At 38.2% G+C, this 15,434-nt stretch overlaps 1 protein-coding gene across 3 annotated transcripts in view; it reads left to right on the forward strand.

Moving 5' to 3' along the window:
- Positions 1-15,434, forward strand: part of osbpl8 (oxysterol binding protein-like 8) — a 128,055-nt gene that overhangs the window by 17,864 nt on the left and 94,757 nt on the right. For all 3 annotated transcript variants that reach the window (XM_088003240.1, XM_088003241.1, XM_088003242.1), the window contains one exon: positions 3,400-3,497. In XM_088003240.1, the coding sequence (XP_087859366.1) occupies positions 3,453-3,497 (45 nt within the window). In that variant the 5' untranslated portion in view covers positions 3,400-3,452. Of the gene's footprint in view, positions 1-3,399; positions 3,498-15,434 lie in introns of those variants that run through there.

Consider the following 15,434-nt stretch of genomic DNA (forward strand, 5'->3'; position numbering starts at 1 on the left):
TTTAATATTCAGTCATGGGGATCTTAATTGGTTTAACTGGATATGAAGTAGCCTTTACATCGGCTAAAATCGGAATCGGCAGGTCAGGTTTTTTACAGATCAGTAATCAGCCAGAAAACTACAATTGGCACACAACAAATGTCAATGCAAACATGGAGGAAAAACACAAGGTGTGGCACTTTATTGGCATTAGCTGTACTTGTCAACATTCTGTTCTGTAGCCTAATCCGAATCTCCAAATTCCAGCAAAACAAACTATATTCTCTTGATTAAAATGGTAAAAACAAACCTTGATGGTGTAAGTCATCATAAGTGATTTGACCAAGAAATCACCTTTTTTTTTGGCCCTAAGGTGATTTAGAAAAAAAAAAAAAATCACTTTGGGCAAAAATGTCTTGGGAATGTCTTTAGGAATTTGACGATTTGTGCTCTTTGAATCCTAATATAACTTATTGCTTATAATATTAGTTAGTTTAAGCTCACTGAAGCCCTCCTAAGAATCAGACTACCTTTAGTCTGAGAGCAAAACATGCACACAGGGCATACATCAGCTTAAATAATCACTTTTCTGCATTTACGGAAACTGTTTTCACCTTTTAAGTAGCATTAGAAAGTTGTAAGTTTACATAATCATAAGGTGTTGTTAAAAACCACACACTTGTCTCTATTTAGACTCCAGTTCAGTCTTCTTAAGATTGTGAAGTAAATTAGATATTTTCTGTGATGTTTCAGTTTTCATCATCTTTGCAGGATGTTTAAAACTTGACAGTCATAAGTCGATGTTGGTGAGACTCTAATTAGAGAAGGATGATTTCCTTAATTGGATCATAATTCTGATAGTAATTAGTCTTTCCTTTGCGGTGTGATTGCTCTACAATGGTTGAGATTAAAAACTCTCTCAAAATTTTGGACTCTGTCACATCTGCCTCAAAGGAGAAACCCATCAGCCAACTGTTCTGTTGCAGTGGTTGGGTCTCTGCTGGTTTCTAAGGATTCCCTCAGTTTCAGTGTCAGCAGTGAGTCAGAGCTGTTGGCTCACTGAGGTCTGTGGGACAATTTAAAACAAACCGAGTGGTGCCAGCTTCCAGGCAGAAACAGACCGAGTGAACTTTAGGAAGAGAGTCAGCACAGCAGATGTTAACGGGAATTGATTGCCGCTGGTTCAGCCACCGCTTCCAAAGAGGTGAAAATTTAAAATGTTGTTCAGATCCGTAATGACACGCAATAACGATAATAATTCAAACCTCAAATAAAGCAGGAGTCACACTTCAACACTAACTGCTCCACAAACCAAAACTTGCATAAAAAAGCCCAGTGTGTTCCTCTGACACGACTTCCTGAAAGAATATTTATTGCAACTAGTATGGTGAATATATGCCTCCAACTGCTTTTTATTAGGACACAGTGGATTACTAAAACCGTTACATTAAACAGATGTTGTGTGATTCAAGTAGAACAGCAGGGAAGTTGCATTTTGATTATAGCTGCCGATTATTGCCCACATGACCTATTTCAGAGCCCTTTTAAAGCTCTGAACCTTCCAAAATGTCATACCGTGCACTTATAGAGGGCTGCAAACTACAGGTTTTTTCATTTGTCAGAAAAAAACATGAAATAAAAACATTTTTCTATTTGTGTATTTATTTGAAATGTGGAATCAGGGGTTTTTGATACAGCAGATGCTTCTTTCAGTATTAAGCATTGACTAATGGCATGCCTATCTCAATTGTTTTAAATTGAATATATTTTTAGCAATCTGAGTCTTAAACATTATGTCTTACTCATTATTATATATTTATTGTGTGTCCAGCCAGCTAGGTATTTAGCTATTTAGCTAGAGACATGCTACTAGCTATCTGGTAGTAATATGGCTAATTGTTTCCACAGCAACACAAATCTGCTTAGTGACTTTTAAATGTTTTTTTTAAACACCTTTGTATACTCAAGATAAATATTCAAAGGTTTTAACCTTCTAAACTTGAGAGTCTACTCTAAAGGCTTTAATTTGGACTTAAAACTAGAGAAATTGACATTTGTTTTATTGGATATTGCATAATTTTAACATCTTTACTCATTTGAATAAATTGCCTTGATGCTTGAAAATAATTAACCTAATTTTAGCTTCACAAAAATGATGGAAAGTAATATAATAAATGGTAAGGCAGATTCCCAGGCTTTTGTGGAGGAGCAACAAGGCGAATAAGAGAGTCTCGGCTTTCTAACGCTGCTTTTCAGTACCTCCTTGTGATTTACGATCAGTGAGACATGACCGGAAATGCTGGAAGAATCATGCTTTAATGCGGGTGGATGACTATAGGGACATTCAGAGTTAATTGACAAATACATCAATTTAATGTGAACATTTTGCAGTGTTGACCTTTTCTTGTTTATACCGTCTGTTTTTCACTCTGCCACACCGGGTATCAAAATCTTGGCCAAATTGTAACTGATGGTGGCTAATTCTTTTCTATTTAGTGGTTTTAAGTTGATCACAGTTTCAAGAGCTGATCTTTGAGTTTGATGCCTGGGTTGTTGGAAGAAACTTGTCTTGATGGAGTGTGTCTTTCAACAAGAATCTTCAAGTTTCCCCCCCAGATTGGCAACTAGATTTCTGTCTGGACTGAACTTGCTACTCTACAATCTAAAAATATTTTTTGACCTAATCTGTCGCACTGCCTGTATTTCCATCTACCATGTAACTGTACAAATTGCAATTTTTAAAATAGATTTGCTTTTTTATTTGCACACAAATAAAAAAAAACTTTTTTCCCCCCACATCACCAGTCATGCGATCAACCGGCGAAAGAAACGAAGAAGATGGTGCTGCATGTTTTTTAACGGCTTATCGCGTGAATAAACTTATTCACATGTAATTTTAATTCCGTTAAAATCAGAAGTAATTTCTTAAAATGGTTCCTTGGACTGTTTAATTTACGGTCAGTGTAGAGAGGACTGAATATGTCAGCCCTATCTACACTGTATGTAAAAATTGTCTGAAATGATGAGTGATTTTGAAGTTTTGTACAACTTTCCACATTCAGTTGGATTTGAGCAGTTAAAATGACAAGACGTCATAAAGTTGAAGTTAATAATGGTTAAAAGTTGTGATGCTCTAGTGACTCTACTGGGAAGAAAAGTGAAAGCAATGGGAAAAGATGCATTGAGAGTATACATTTTCCAGGAAGCCTTGGGGAAGCCAGCTGACAGAGATTCAGATCCTCCTCAGTGTGCAGTCGAAATGGGTCATTTATTAACAGGCAGAAGTTTGGCTCAAACAAACTTTTAGGAGCATGGACAGCAGGTGTTTTACAAAGAACTAAAATCTTGACTCTACTTTTGCAAAGCTCACTTCATTACGGTTACACCATGTAGTAAGACATTGCTTCTTCGTCTCCACAGAGATGCAGTCATCCGCGCAGCATAGGCAGACTTGACTCTGGTTACAGACAAGCATGGAGTCCTCTTCTGAGTCCCAATTGGAGCCTGAGACAACTTTGGTAAGTAGCTCCACACTTTCATAGGAATACACAATTAGACTGAGAAATACTTTGAGCTGTTTGGTAACTTTATGAAGAATCCACATCAACCTTTAGTTCTATAACTGACACGATCAAATAACTTTTGCTGTTCAGTATCGGAAGGAGATGTTGAAATGTTTGACATCTTCGTTGTTGAACACCACATACAAAGTTTCTACGGAAAAGAGAAAAACGGTACTAGTTGATAATTAAAAATAAATAAATAAACAGCTACTTAAATGTGTAATTTGTGTGTGAGCTATGTTTAAGTATTAAAATCCACTATGTTCCAAAGCTCAAGAGGGTAAAACATTGGTATACGGAAGTATTGCACTGTCTCACAGCCTTAATGAACCACAGATATATCGCAATATATTTTAAATAACTTCTTCAAGATTTACCATTGTCATTATGAAATTCTTCACTGATATGTTTAAAAGCTAATTTGAGTAACTGCAGTCTGTAACAGCACTCACAGCAAAGGCCATCGTTAGCATCACCTGTTGGCATTCAACTTCCATATCCACCTTGCAGAGTTTGGTTCCAACTTGGCTGGAGTGAATGCTACAGATTTGAAAGTTATCCAAAGCCGTGATCCCATTTGCAAACATGATGTGTTACTGAGATCATTAGTGCGTGAGAATTTAACAAACTCTGGATTTTCTCTCTCTCACTCACTGTATCTCTGTTTAATGTTTTGGATTTGCATCAGTGGCTTTCCAATGTTAATGCTACATTCTAGTCAGCTTTCTCTTTAAGCCCATATTTACTTTGTAGTAGAGTGTAACCTTTCTATATTTTGGTGGACAGCACACACAACACATTACCCCACAACTCTATATGATGGTTTCTGGACATGGAAGTTTTTTTTCTTTTTGTACATCTGTATTTACATAAATTTAGCAAATTATCAGCTATACATATACACACACACACAGACACACACACACGTATATATATATATATATATATATATATATATATATATATATATATATATATATATATATATATATATATATATATATTAGAGGTGTGCCGATCGATTTGCCACCGAATATAATCGGCCGATTTCCATGAGAAAGTGTATGATCGGTGATCGCCGATCACGATCTCTTGTTGCCGATCACACAAACTGATCACCTGCATCTCATTTCCCAGCCTGCTTGTGCAGCTGGTCTCCTCTTTCCTTCACACTGCGGAAACGCGCAGCAACAAATCCTAAGCGATGTGGAACTATAACGCACTGAGTGAATGGGGAAGTTTGCGTGTTGCGGTGGAAAATTGAAGCACGTCAAAATGCATCAACACGACGAAGCTAATATGGCATAAAAACAATGCCATACTTGACGGAGGTTGGCTACATCGAGGCTCACTGCAGTAAAAAAGACATATGGAGGATCAGATAGCAGGTAAAGCAGCGCACAGCTACAAACACTCACCCTGATTAGCATGACGGTCAGAAAGCTAAACAAATAACACGCAAAATTATTTAAGTCTTCGAGCTGCGATGTAAGACGCTGGTTCTGCTCTCGCTGTTGAACCGCTGCTACGCTACAGGTAGTAATATTTGACAGACGGAGCGCCGCTTCTGCTCCACCTGGTAGTGACTCTCACACCGAACCTGCTTAAAGCTGCAGCATCTAACTTAAAAAATACATTTTACATACGTATTAAAACTTTCGCTGTCCAACAGATAATCTCTGAAAAAATAATCGATCTCCTCCCTGATCTGCATAATTACTCCACTCAGTCAGAAACAGCCAATCAGAGCTAGCAGCCGCCTTGCTATCAGGAAGTTTTCATTCAGTAACTCAGGATTGTTTATTGTAATGGAACCTGTATTTGCATTTGAATGTTAAGTTTTATACTTGAATTTTTTGGCAATGTTGAGAGGTTTTATTTTGGCTCTTTGCATTATTTAGCCTCTTCAGAGCCTTCATATGTTTTCAGTCTGTTGAAGATAGTATTATCAATAGCAGTACAATTTGCACAATGCCTGTTTTGTTTTGTTCTTGGAAAAAGTTATTAAAAACAAGTTTTTGTCTAAATTAAGGTGAATTCATGGTTCCTTTTTCCACATAATGTAACCGGTAGTGCTTATGATTAAAAAAATTATTATTATGTGATCGGTATCGGTGATCGGCCCTCATGGGTGATCGGAATAGGAATCGGCAGGAAAAAACCTGACCGGCATATATATATATATATATATATATATATATATATATATATATATATATATATATATATATATATATATATATATATATATATATATATATATATACACACACACATACACCCTAACTCTCCTCCCTCCCTGCGTTATTGCTTTCTACACATTGATAATGGTCTTTGCTCTATCCCCACGCTCTAATGCTAAATTGGAGAAGCTTCCGGTTTCCTGCTGGTATCTGTGACACATTATCTGCTACTAGAGTGTACCCTCTGAACCTTAATAACCAGTCTAAGGTACAAATACTCTCAGTCTGCCACAGGCTTGTTTGGCTGACTGTGACAGACACTGAACTTTGCTGTACGTAGTTACACTTGTCTCAGAGCTTGTGTGTGTGAGCTGGTGGTGGAGGATGGCCACTCTGCCTACAGATGAGTAAAGGTCAGCCATGTCTGCTCAACATCCTCTTTCCAAAGAACAGAGATGGTGAATAAGCTGGTGACTAAAAATAAAAAAGGACATAGCAATCCACACTTTCTTGTTCCGCACTCTGATGGAAAGTTAACACTTCCTGGTTTTAGGGCGCTGACGATACAAGCTACAAAAGCTATCTTTAAAAGACAAACAATCATTAATTTCTTAATTTGTATGTAAATATTTTTCATCTTTTTTTAGTTGTTTATCTTTCTGAAGGCTTAGTTAGATTTAGAGTTTTATTTTTTGCAAAGCACTGGATTTTCTAAAAGTACATGTGATCGTATTACATCTGGTTAACAAACTTACCAAACGTGGGGGAAGTTGTTAGAACATGTAAGCCCATATTTACATGTTCTAAATATAGAACATTTGTGTAGTTTTCATGAATTTCTTCCAAATTTCTTTTAGAATGTAACTAGAAAGCATTTGGATTTCTTTCACTTCTCATCTAAAAGACTTATTGGGTTCTGGTCATGGGTTGGACTCATCAGGCTTAAAAGTTATTGTCAAAACAAACTATTGGGGCTTTTAAGGTCAATAAAATTACTGTTAAGGTCATTGCTACAAACATTGTTATGATGATTTCATCATCTCAGATGTTGCAATCTTCGTCAGTGTCTTTGTGCTTCAGATGGAAAGGAGCTGCTGAGTTCTCATCTCATTGAATTAAGCCGTTGAACCAGTTGAAAGTTGTTAGGAGGCTTTTCATCCACTGTGTCTTGGATTAAAAAAAGGGCCAAGAATCTAGTCTCGGTCTCTAAATGAAATATTAAAGTTTTCCTGTACAATTTTACACCACATTGTCCAAAGCTTTATTTCAATAAAACAGAAAAACTGAACTCATTTTTCTTCTAGTTTGAATGTATTATGTTGGCCTCAGATGCAATGCCTGTAAAATACATTTAAAAGTTTGTAACATCCCAAAATGTCAGACATCTTTTAAAATGTACCTTTTTAAATTTCTCAATGTATCTGAATCATCATCCTAAGCAGCAGCGTTTCTGGGAATAATGGGGACTTATGGTGACAGATAAATTAGGTAATATTAGTCCTGAATCCATCTCCTACAGCCTTTTTTGTTCAATCAACCACAATGAGGCTGAGTGGGAGCAGAACTAAGCACTTTCCCCTCTTTGATACTGGCTGAAAGTGGGTGTGAGTTTTAATAATGCTTTTCTTTTCCTTCTTCTTTTTCTGTGTCAATATTGCAAGCTCATTCCCCCCCTGCTTACATCCCTTCCTAATTTAGTCAGTGGATAATTAATCTGCCGATGATGGTTAAATTAAATTGGTTTGAAAGCTATGTGGGTAGATTTACTTTTGAATACATTTTTCTAATTGACTTCCTGGGCTGTATGTGGGGATTCTATCACTTGGAGTCCACCTTAATAAGAGCTTGTGCAAATCGTTGCGCCAACCAGAGCCCCTTGAAAACATCCACACAATCAAAACCAAGTTCATATTGCCGTCAGTGCCTAGTGGGGGGGAATGAAATCTTCTGTACCCTGAAGCTGTGATTATGATCATGTGGCTGTTCTTTTGTGAGTTCTGGCTCAACGTCTACTTTTTTTTTTTTTTTTTTTTTTAGACCCGGAACATTCTGTGAAAATCTGCCATCTAGCATTGGCAAAGGAAGAGGAAGTTTGTGGTTTTAAGATGTTTTTTAGTGGTTCCAATGAATATAATTGTGCTTTGACTGCTGTATGTGTCAGCTAATTGTGTAAGTACCATGTGTTCAAGCTCTTTGTGTTCAAGCTCTTTATGCCTGTGGCAGATTTGCTGTTTTTGAAGTAACATTGTAAACTGTCGGCCAAATGAATGAGAAAGGTCAACTAATGTGTTTTAATGCAAAAGCATCACAAGTTGGCAGCTTTCTCAATAAAACCTTGATGCTGAGCTAGATATCTCATATTGTATTTTTTCCATTAGCTGGATAGACTGCAACAGACCCCTGCCTATTTACAGATTCACCTATTGGCAGATTTTTTTTTCTTTTTTACGTCAAACATATCTAGAATATTTTAAAGCACATGTACCTTGGGAAACTGAGGCATCTAGCAGCAATGCTACTTGGTATGCTATTGGCTGGCGTTTGTCAGTCTGGCAATTGAGGAGTGAAATCCACCAATCATATCTCCTGGATTGGTGGATTAGTGCACTCCACCAGTCCAGTAGCGCAGTTGGTGCTGATTGGCTGTACCTCCAAGAGCAGAGATAAGGAAGACTGTAGATGTTAGTTTCTGCCAAAACGGTTTCCACTGTGCGTTTTAATGCATATTAAGCTATATTTGGTGTTATGAAGTCATAGACAGACAAGTATTGAAGAGTGGCTGTGATTCCTAACCTCCACTGATACAACTATGAAGTATCGATTTTTCATCCGCGAGTATCGATCCGTTAAACCATAGGGGTCCATAGCCTTATAGCTCTTTTTAACGTCTAGTTTGTTACGGCGTAGCAGCAAGACCCCGCCTCCCTCAGTCTCACTTTCAACTTGAGCTTAAAGTGCACATTATAAACTACACACCAGTTTTTAAATTGTGTTAATAGCCCAAGTATAACCGGAGTTATGCTAAAATTAGTAAACCATATTTTTCCGAATGTCAGAGAAATGTCAAAAGCGCTGCCATTCCCCGGCTTTTCCGATTATGTGAGAGGGAATGAGCTTCCAAACGTACAAAACGAAACGAAACATTAGATTCCTGTGATTTTGGAAATGTAAAATCTTCAATAAATAACGATGGGCTGTATTTTGTTGCTGAGAAACGAAGTAAAGTTGCGCAAGTAACCGTGAAAAAGAAGCGGAACGGAGAAGCGGAAAGGAGTAGCGGCGCGAACGGAGCAGCTGCAAAAGCAGTGAAATCGCGAAATTAATGCAAATTTCAACTGGTAGCATTCACTTTAGGGCTGAAACGATTCCTCGAATGATTCGAGTACCTCGATTACTAAAATTCCTCGAGGAAAATTTACCTGCCTCGAAGCTTCGTTAATTTATGTTTTATTAGTTAGCGCACCGTGTTCCGGCCGGGACTTCATTTGCGTTGCGCGGAGCTCTCACTTCCGCCTCTGAGTTGTTGACAAAAGCTAAGTCTCAGCGGCATAAAATCCAATCTTCAAGATTGGCCCGTGGGGATTTTATTGATTGATGATAATGCCCGACTTTTTATCGTTTTTGGGGAACCAATAAGCATCCTTAAAATGACTGGGGGAATGCCTGGAGTACGGCAGCATTTCTCCTCCGGGGCTGCTGGTTGAAAGCGAACGGCGGGAAGAGCGCTGAGGTGAGCGGATAGACTGAACAGGGCGGGCGGCTGAGTAGCTGATGCTTACCGTGTAAATGTAGCTTTACCGACGAACCGCACAATAAATTTCATATCCCGGTCTGAAGAAACGGGTGGCGGAGCGCATCGTACATGGCTGATAGATGAGTTTCTGAGTGTGACCAGTGAAGGTGTCGTAAATATCCCGTATTGCTTCCCCCCCCCCCCGTGTTCGTCCCCCGGTCTAACGGTTCGTCAGTCCGCTGGTCTATTTCCTCCCCTCCACCCCATGTTCGTTCATTCGCCCTCTCCTCCCACTCCAGGCGGCATTTCCCGTATTTTCAAACCCAAAGCGTGACAGGTTAGGTGGCAAGGTGAGTTTAATTAATCTATTAAACTCACTGAAGATGAATACATAAACTAAAAGCTGGATTGTAGACATTTTTTATAAGCATATTTGTGAGCCTGCCTCTTTGTTATTAAATTCAATATAATTTCAGATTTTTCTATAACTTTTCTTCTGGTTAACTTAGAAAGTGAGCTATTATTGTTACAGGTTAGTTTTCTAAACTACAAAAAAGCAACTGTTAGGGATGCTCAAATATGGAAAATTGGACTGATATTGATATCTGATAGTAACACCGGTATTATGCCAGATTTACCAATATTTCATTTTATAATTTTTTTTATCCGATTACTCGATTTATCGTAAGAATAATCGATAGATTACTCGATTACTAAAATATTCGTTTACAACAGCCCTAATTCACTTCGTAATTAGTTTTTAGCTTAGCGGTTCTGTTCTGTATATAAAGGATTACCTGAAGAATACAGGAGAGAGACAGTATCTCCAACAGTAAATATGGCAAAGATGCTGTGGACAAAAAGTTGGAAAAATATGCAGCCACTTAGTACGTAATTAATGGAGTGAAATTCAGATGATGTAGGCGCAGTTGCATATTTCAGCATTCAATGTTTAATACAGTGCAGACGGGATGTTCAGAATATTCCTTTCTAGGCAGATAAATCAGCTTGTTGGGCCAGAATGGTGGGTGGAGGACAGGCAAGAGAGAAAACTGAGTGGATGAATAAGCACTGTTTTGCAGAAGCAGAAGCATGTGAATAGATGTTTGACTATAGTGTTTTCTAACTCTAAAACCTCAATATAATTATTCCTTTGAACTTCTATTCCTAATTAATAATTAGTGGAGGCTTTTAGCTGATCTTTCACCAGTGGCAATATTGCAAATCTGCTAAAACTTTCTGTGGAATATGAAGTTGAATTTGCATTCAAGCAAAGATAAAAATTGTTGTAGGTAACCAGTGTGGCGGTGTGTGACTCAAGTTTTCTATTGGTATTCTATAACAGGGGAAGGTATGACTCATAACTTTGTTCTGACCAGCTTTTAAGTTTTTTTATTTTTTTTATTTGCACATTTCTTTTGGTTTATACAGAAATACTAAAATTCCAATTCTCTTCCAGTAATTGTTCATAGATTTTGTTCTGCTATCATGTAGCGGCTGCTAAATGTTTCTGTTTTTCTGGTATTTGAGAAAACCTATCCAAAGTCACAGACTGAAAGTCACTCATCAGGGGGTTTCCTGCCCGCAGCTACAGACTGTAGTCTAATTCTAAAGGCTGGTTTTCGACTGCAAATGAGCTTTGCAAATATAAGAAGGACTAGTTTTTTCTGCTATTCTGAGTGGAAGAAGCAGGCTTTTTATTGTGTGTGTGTGTCATTCCAAAAATAATGAGTCTCATGATGTGAATCACAGACCGCTCTGTCAGCAGACTGGAGAATGTTTGACAGATTACAATTATTGCTTTGTGAGTGTGAATAAAAAATGCAATTAATGTCCTCAGTATGACTCGACAGGAGAGTGGGATGCAAAATAAATAAGTAGGAATGCTTATTAGACATAATTGATAGAAAAGTCAGCCTTTGCTGTGCCTTGAAGAACTATTTATGCCATTCGAACCTTTTTTTTGTCACGTTTCTAAATCACAGGATTCAGTGAGATAGATCAACACAAGGTATATCAATGTGAAGTGGAAGGAAAAGTATGCATGATCTTTTCCTCAGGACCACTTCTGTGTTTATCATTTTCAGACATGCGCGTCAGTCTTTCCTTTTGTGTAGATGCACAGTCTTGTGATCGTAAGGTGAACAGCGCAGGATTGAGAGGCTCCAGTGCTCAGCCTGATTGAGGTGGAGATGTGTATTTTAGTGCGGACCAACTGTGACCTTTCAGTCAGAGTGCTTTGTACTCCTGAGGGAAATATAGCAATTTTCAGACCAAGTTTTTATATTGGTCTCTGGGAGCAAATTATGCAGCTAAGCTAAAGATTCTGGGAATGGAGTCTTTATTGCCCATCAAGACTGTAATAAGCAGAATTATTTGATGCTTCTGCACATATTTTTGAAGCCTCAGGTTTATTTGTATAGCACATTTCAGCACCACACAACATAGTGCATAGCCAATTATGAAACAAGCAAAATTTCATCAATGTGACTCAAGATAAGCTCATGTATGAGTTACTCTTGATCTTGCTGGGACAGTGGTCCTTTAAATCTAGAAATGTTCTTCAGGCAATAGAAGGCCAACTTCTATAATACCTTCTAAAGATAATAACTTCAGCTAATAATAACTTCATGTTTTTCATGTAGAGAAAGTTGAGGCACATCCACACATTGCTGTGTTCTAAGCATTTGTTTAAAAGGATGCTGCTTTTGTTTGCTGGACTTTACAACAGAAGAAACAAGTCAATGGAAACCATGGCAATACAGCATACATTTATGCCTTCTTTCCACTGAGCAATGTTATTTGTTACACTATTTTATGGTCCAGCGTATTTAGGTTTCCACCGCCAATTGGATTCTCATTGGGCAGGAGGTGCTAAATATTGCGTCATATGAGAAAAACAATAAACTTGATGCAATAGAATGTCTTGTTTGTCACAAGCAAGTTTTTCTTTCTCCCAAATCAATGGACTGTTGTATAGGTCCACCGTAGCAATACCACATCATTGTCCAATGGACCTACAGCTGACGGAACCCCTCGAATGGTGTGGTACGGTCCTGATGTATGAGCCGTTTTTACAATGGAAACACAAAATAGTGTACCAAACCACACCAACCCGTGGTGAACCACTCGGTGAAAACGAGGCATTACGTCTTTCTAAATGGACCTATAAAAGGGTTTCAGGGTAGGTAGGGGGTAAGTGAGTCGTCCTCAGAGTTGATTTTCCATTGTGACCTATGGAGTTTACCCTGGTCACTGCTTTATTGATGCAGTGGCGCTTTAGTCAACAAGTTCCCAGGAAGGAGTAGTGTGATTAAAGTAACTGAGCCAGACGGTGCACACAAATCCCCATCTTTAACAACCTACCCCCCATGTTTGCATCCACGGTTGAATTGTGTCTGAATAAGACCAGTTCTCAAAGTAACAAGCAATGGGGTGGATTGATGAAGAGATAGGATGGGGGGAAAATCACAAGGGCTTTAGAGAATGGATGAAAGATGAGTAAGAGTATTCAATGGCAGTGATGTAACAACCGCTGAGAAAGTAAACAAGTAAATTACTGAAGGCTTCGTGTGGGGGGGAAATGGTGAGGAAGAAGAAGAAAGCAAAGAGAGGAGAGATCTCTCATCAGAAAGAGAGAGAAAGGGGGAGGCTCAAATTCTCCTGCATGTGTGTTCTCTTTCCGTCTTGTCTCCTCCTTTCCTTTCGGTGTGTGTGTGTGTGTTGGAGCTCAGCGGCATGTCACACCACTTTTAGTCTGAACAAGAAAACGGTAGCAGCGATAAACTCCTCTCCCTCGATTGACTGCAGTTCCCGTGTGCTGTAAGTGAACCTTAAACTGTTAGACTCATAGCAGGAAGCAAGAGTGGGTAGCTTAGACCGAGGAGAGTTTGGGTAATTCTCCGCTGCTCTTGAGGTATGTTGCTCTATAATTTCCAAAAAGTCATTTGTTTTAAATAAACCATTTTGTAACCATTGCTTATCGGCTTTCTGTGTAGCTTACTTCCATTGACTGTGGTTCTGATTCTTGTTGGACCATTTAACTCTATTAAATCAGACAAATTTTGACCCCTCAATCAAACCAAAATTCCCCCAACAGCTTTGTTGTTCTAGGTATTTATTGGCCAGAGAGCAACACGGTCTTTCAAATTTCTGGAAAAGTTTTAGTATGTTGCATGTCTGGATTAGTATGGAAGAGGAAATCAAAGTGTTGAAAAAATATTGTAATCTTTAGACTTTTATCCACCAAAATTTTGTTCTTTAGTTTGTTTTTTATTTCATTCTTTCGTTTTTTATTTTCTTCGTTCGTTCCTGTGTTTGTTCGTTCATTCATTCATCTGGTCATTCATTAATTCATTTGTTCGTTCCAGCGTTCATTCCTGTGTTCCTTCTTTCCTTCATTCTCCTATTTAATCTGGCATAGTATGCTTTTCTATTCTATCTTTTAAAATGAACATGAAGGAGCAAGTACTCTTGAAAGTTGGAACCCCACTTTGATTAGGTACTACTTTAAATTGTCTTTAGCAAAATGTCTTCATTGTAAGTTTCACTGTTTGTTGCTTTAATTGTCTTTGAGTTATTCTTCAGAAGTGAGTGAGGAAGCCATATAGGCTAAGAACTATGGTCCAAATAACAGGAGGTACAAATGGCTACCGATTGAGATACGAATTACAGAATCATAACTCCTTAATCACCAAACCCTTTCCAGTCCACCTATATGCCTAATCCGGATTTAGCTCTTATCTGTAAATGCTGCTGAAATATCCAACCATGTTCATTCTGCTTAGATGGAAGCAAATGAACTTTATCTTTTTCTAGGGTTCTGCTTTGTATCATCAGTATTCCAGGAACAGTTGCGTTTTTGTTCCTATTTATTTTTCTCACAATAGAGGCTCTGCGGGAGTGTTGGCCATGTTCAATAGGTGCAGGCAGACAGGTTAGTGCTGAGAGTAATCAGCCTGACAGCACTAGCCAAGGTCTGTGCTTGTTCATTCTGAACAAGCAGCTGGACTGTGAGGTCTAACTTCATAATGTTTCCCTTCAAAACAACATATACAGCTTTTAACCAATCACTGCTTTGTGGGTCATTTACTGTATCTGCCCTTGTAGTTTAATTTTGAACTAGTTTAATGTAGTTTAAGACATAAACTACATTCAGATTATTTCTAGCCTCAATCTAGATAAGATTAAAATTTAGCTTTGTCTCAATAAATTTTAGCTAAATTTTAATTTTAGCTAAATTTGGATGTAAAAATTATAAATAAAGCCCCAGAATAAAATGTTCCTCCTTGTTTGTAGTACGTACACAAGATCTTAATTGGTACTCTCTTCCCAAAACTCTCCTAATGAAATCCTCATGCAGACTGTTTACCCAAGTCACGCGATCATCCTTGAGCTGGTCCTCCATATCATTTCTTGGTTAAAAATCTTACATTGCTGATTCTTTTCCAACAGAGAATTTTAATAAAACAATCTACCATTCTGGGTTTTTTTTGTCTTATTATCTATTATTACATACTTTCTTTTTAAGTGGGTTCCTGCTTCTAAATGTTGTGTGCAGTGTACTAACAGAACTTTAGTTAAGCTCTTAAACACGTCTTTCACCCTTATTCTTGAGGACTTTCACCACCTCACCTCTGTGCTTCCTGAGCCCCCGGTCTCCTGCTGTGATGAAACTGAGACACCACTTAGTGTGAGGCCCATTTCACCACCAAGTCATCCTCTAACCTGATCTTTCTGGATCATGTTGAGACACTGCTGTCTAAGGAGATGCAGGAGGCAATCTATCACCATTGCCCCTACCAATGCCCCACAAAAAAACTTTGGTTACATTCACACCAGCCCTGTTTAGTCCATTTTAATTGAACTCTTGTCCATTTGTCTAGAAGGTCTGGTTCTTGAATGCACAAATAAGCTTTTATGTGGACTGAAAAAGCAAACTTTTGTCCATCTACAAACTTAGGTTTGGTTCAAGTG

Source organism: Poecilia mexicana, unplaced genomic scaffold (assembly GCF_051168715.1).
Source record: "Poecilia mexicana isolate PSO_F unplaced genomic scaffold, ASM5116871v1 scaffold_23, whole genome shotgun sequence".
NCBI lineage: Eukaryota > Metazoa > Chordata > Actinopteri > Cyprinodontiformes > Poeciliidae > Poecilia > Poecilia mexicana.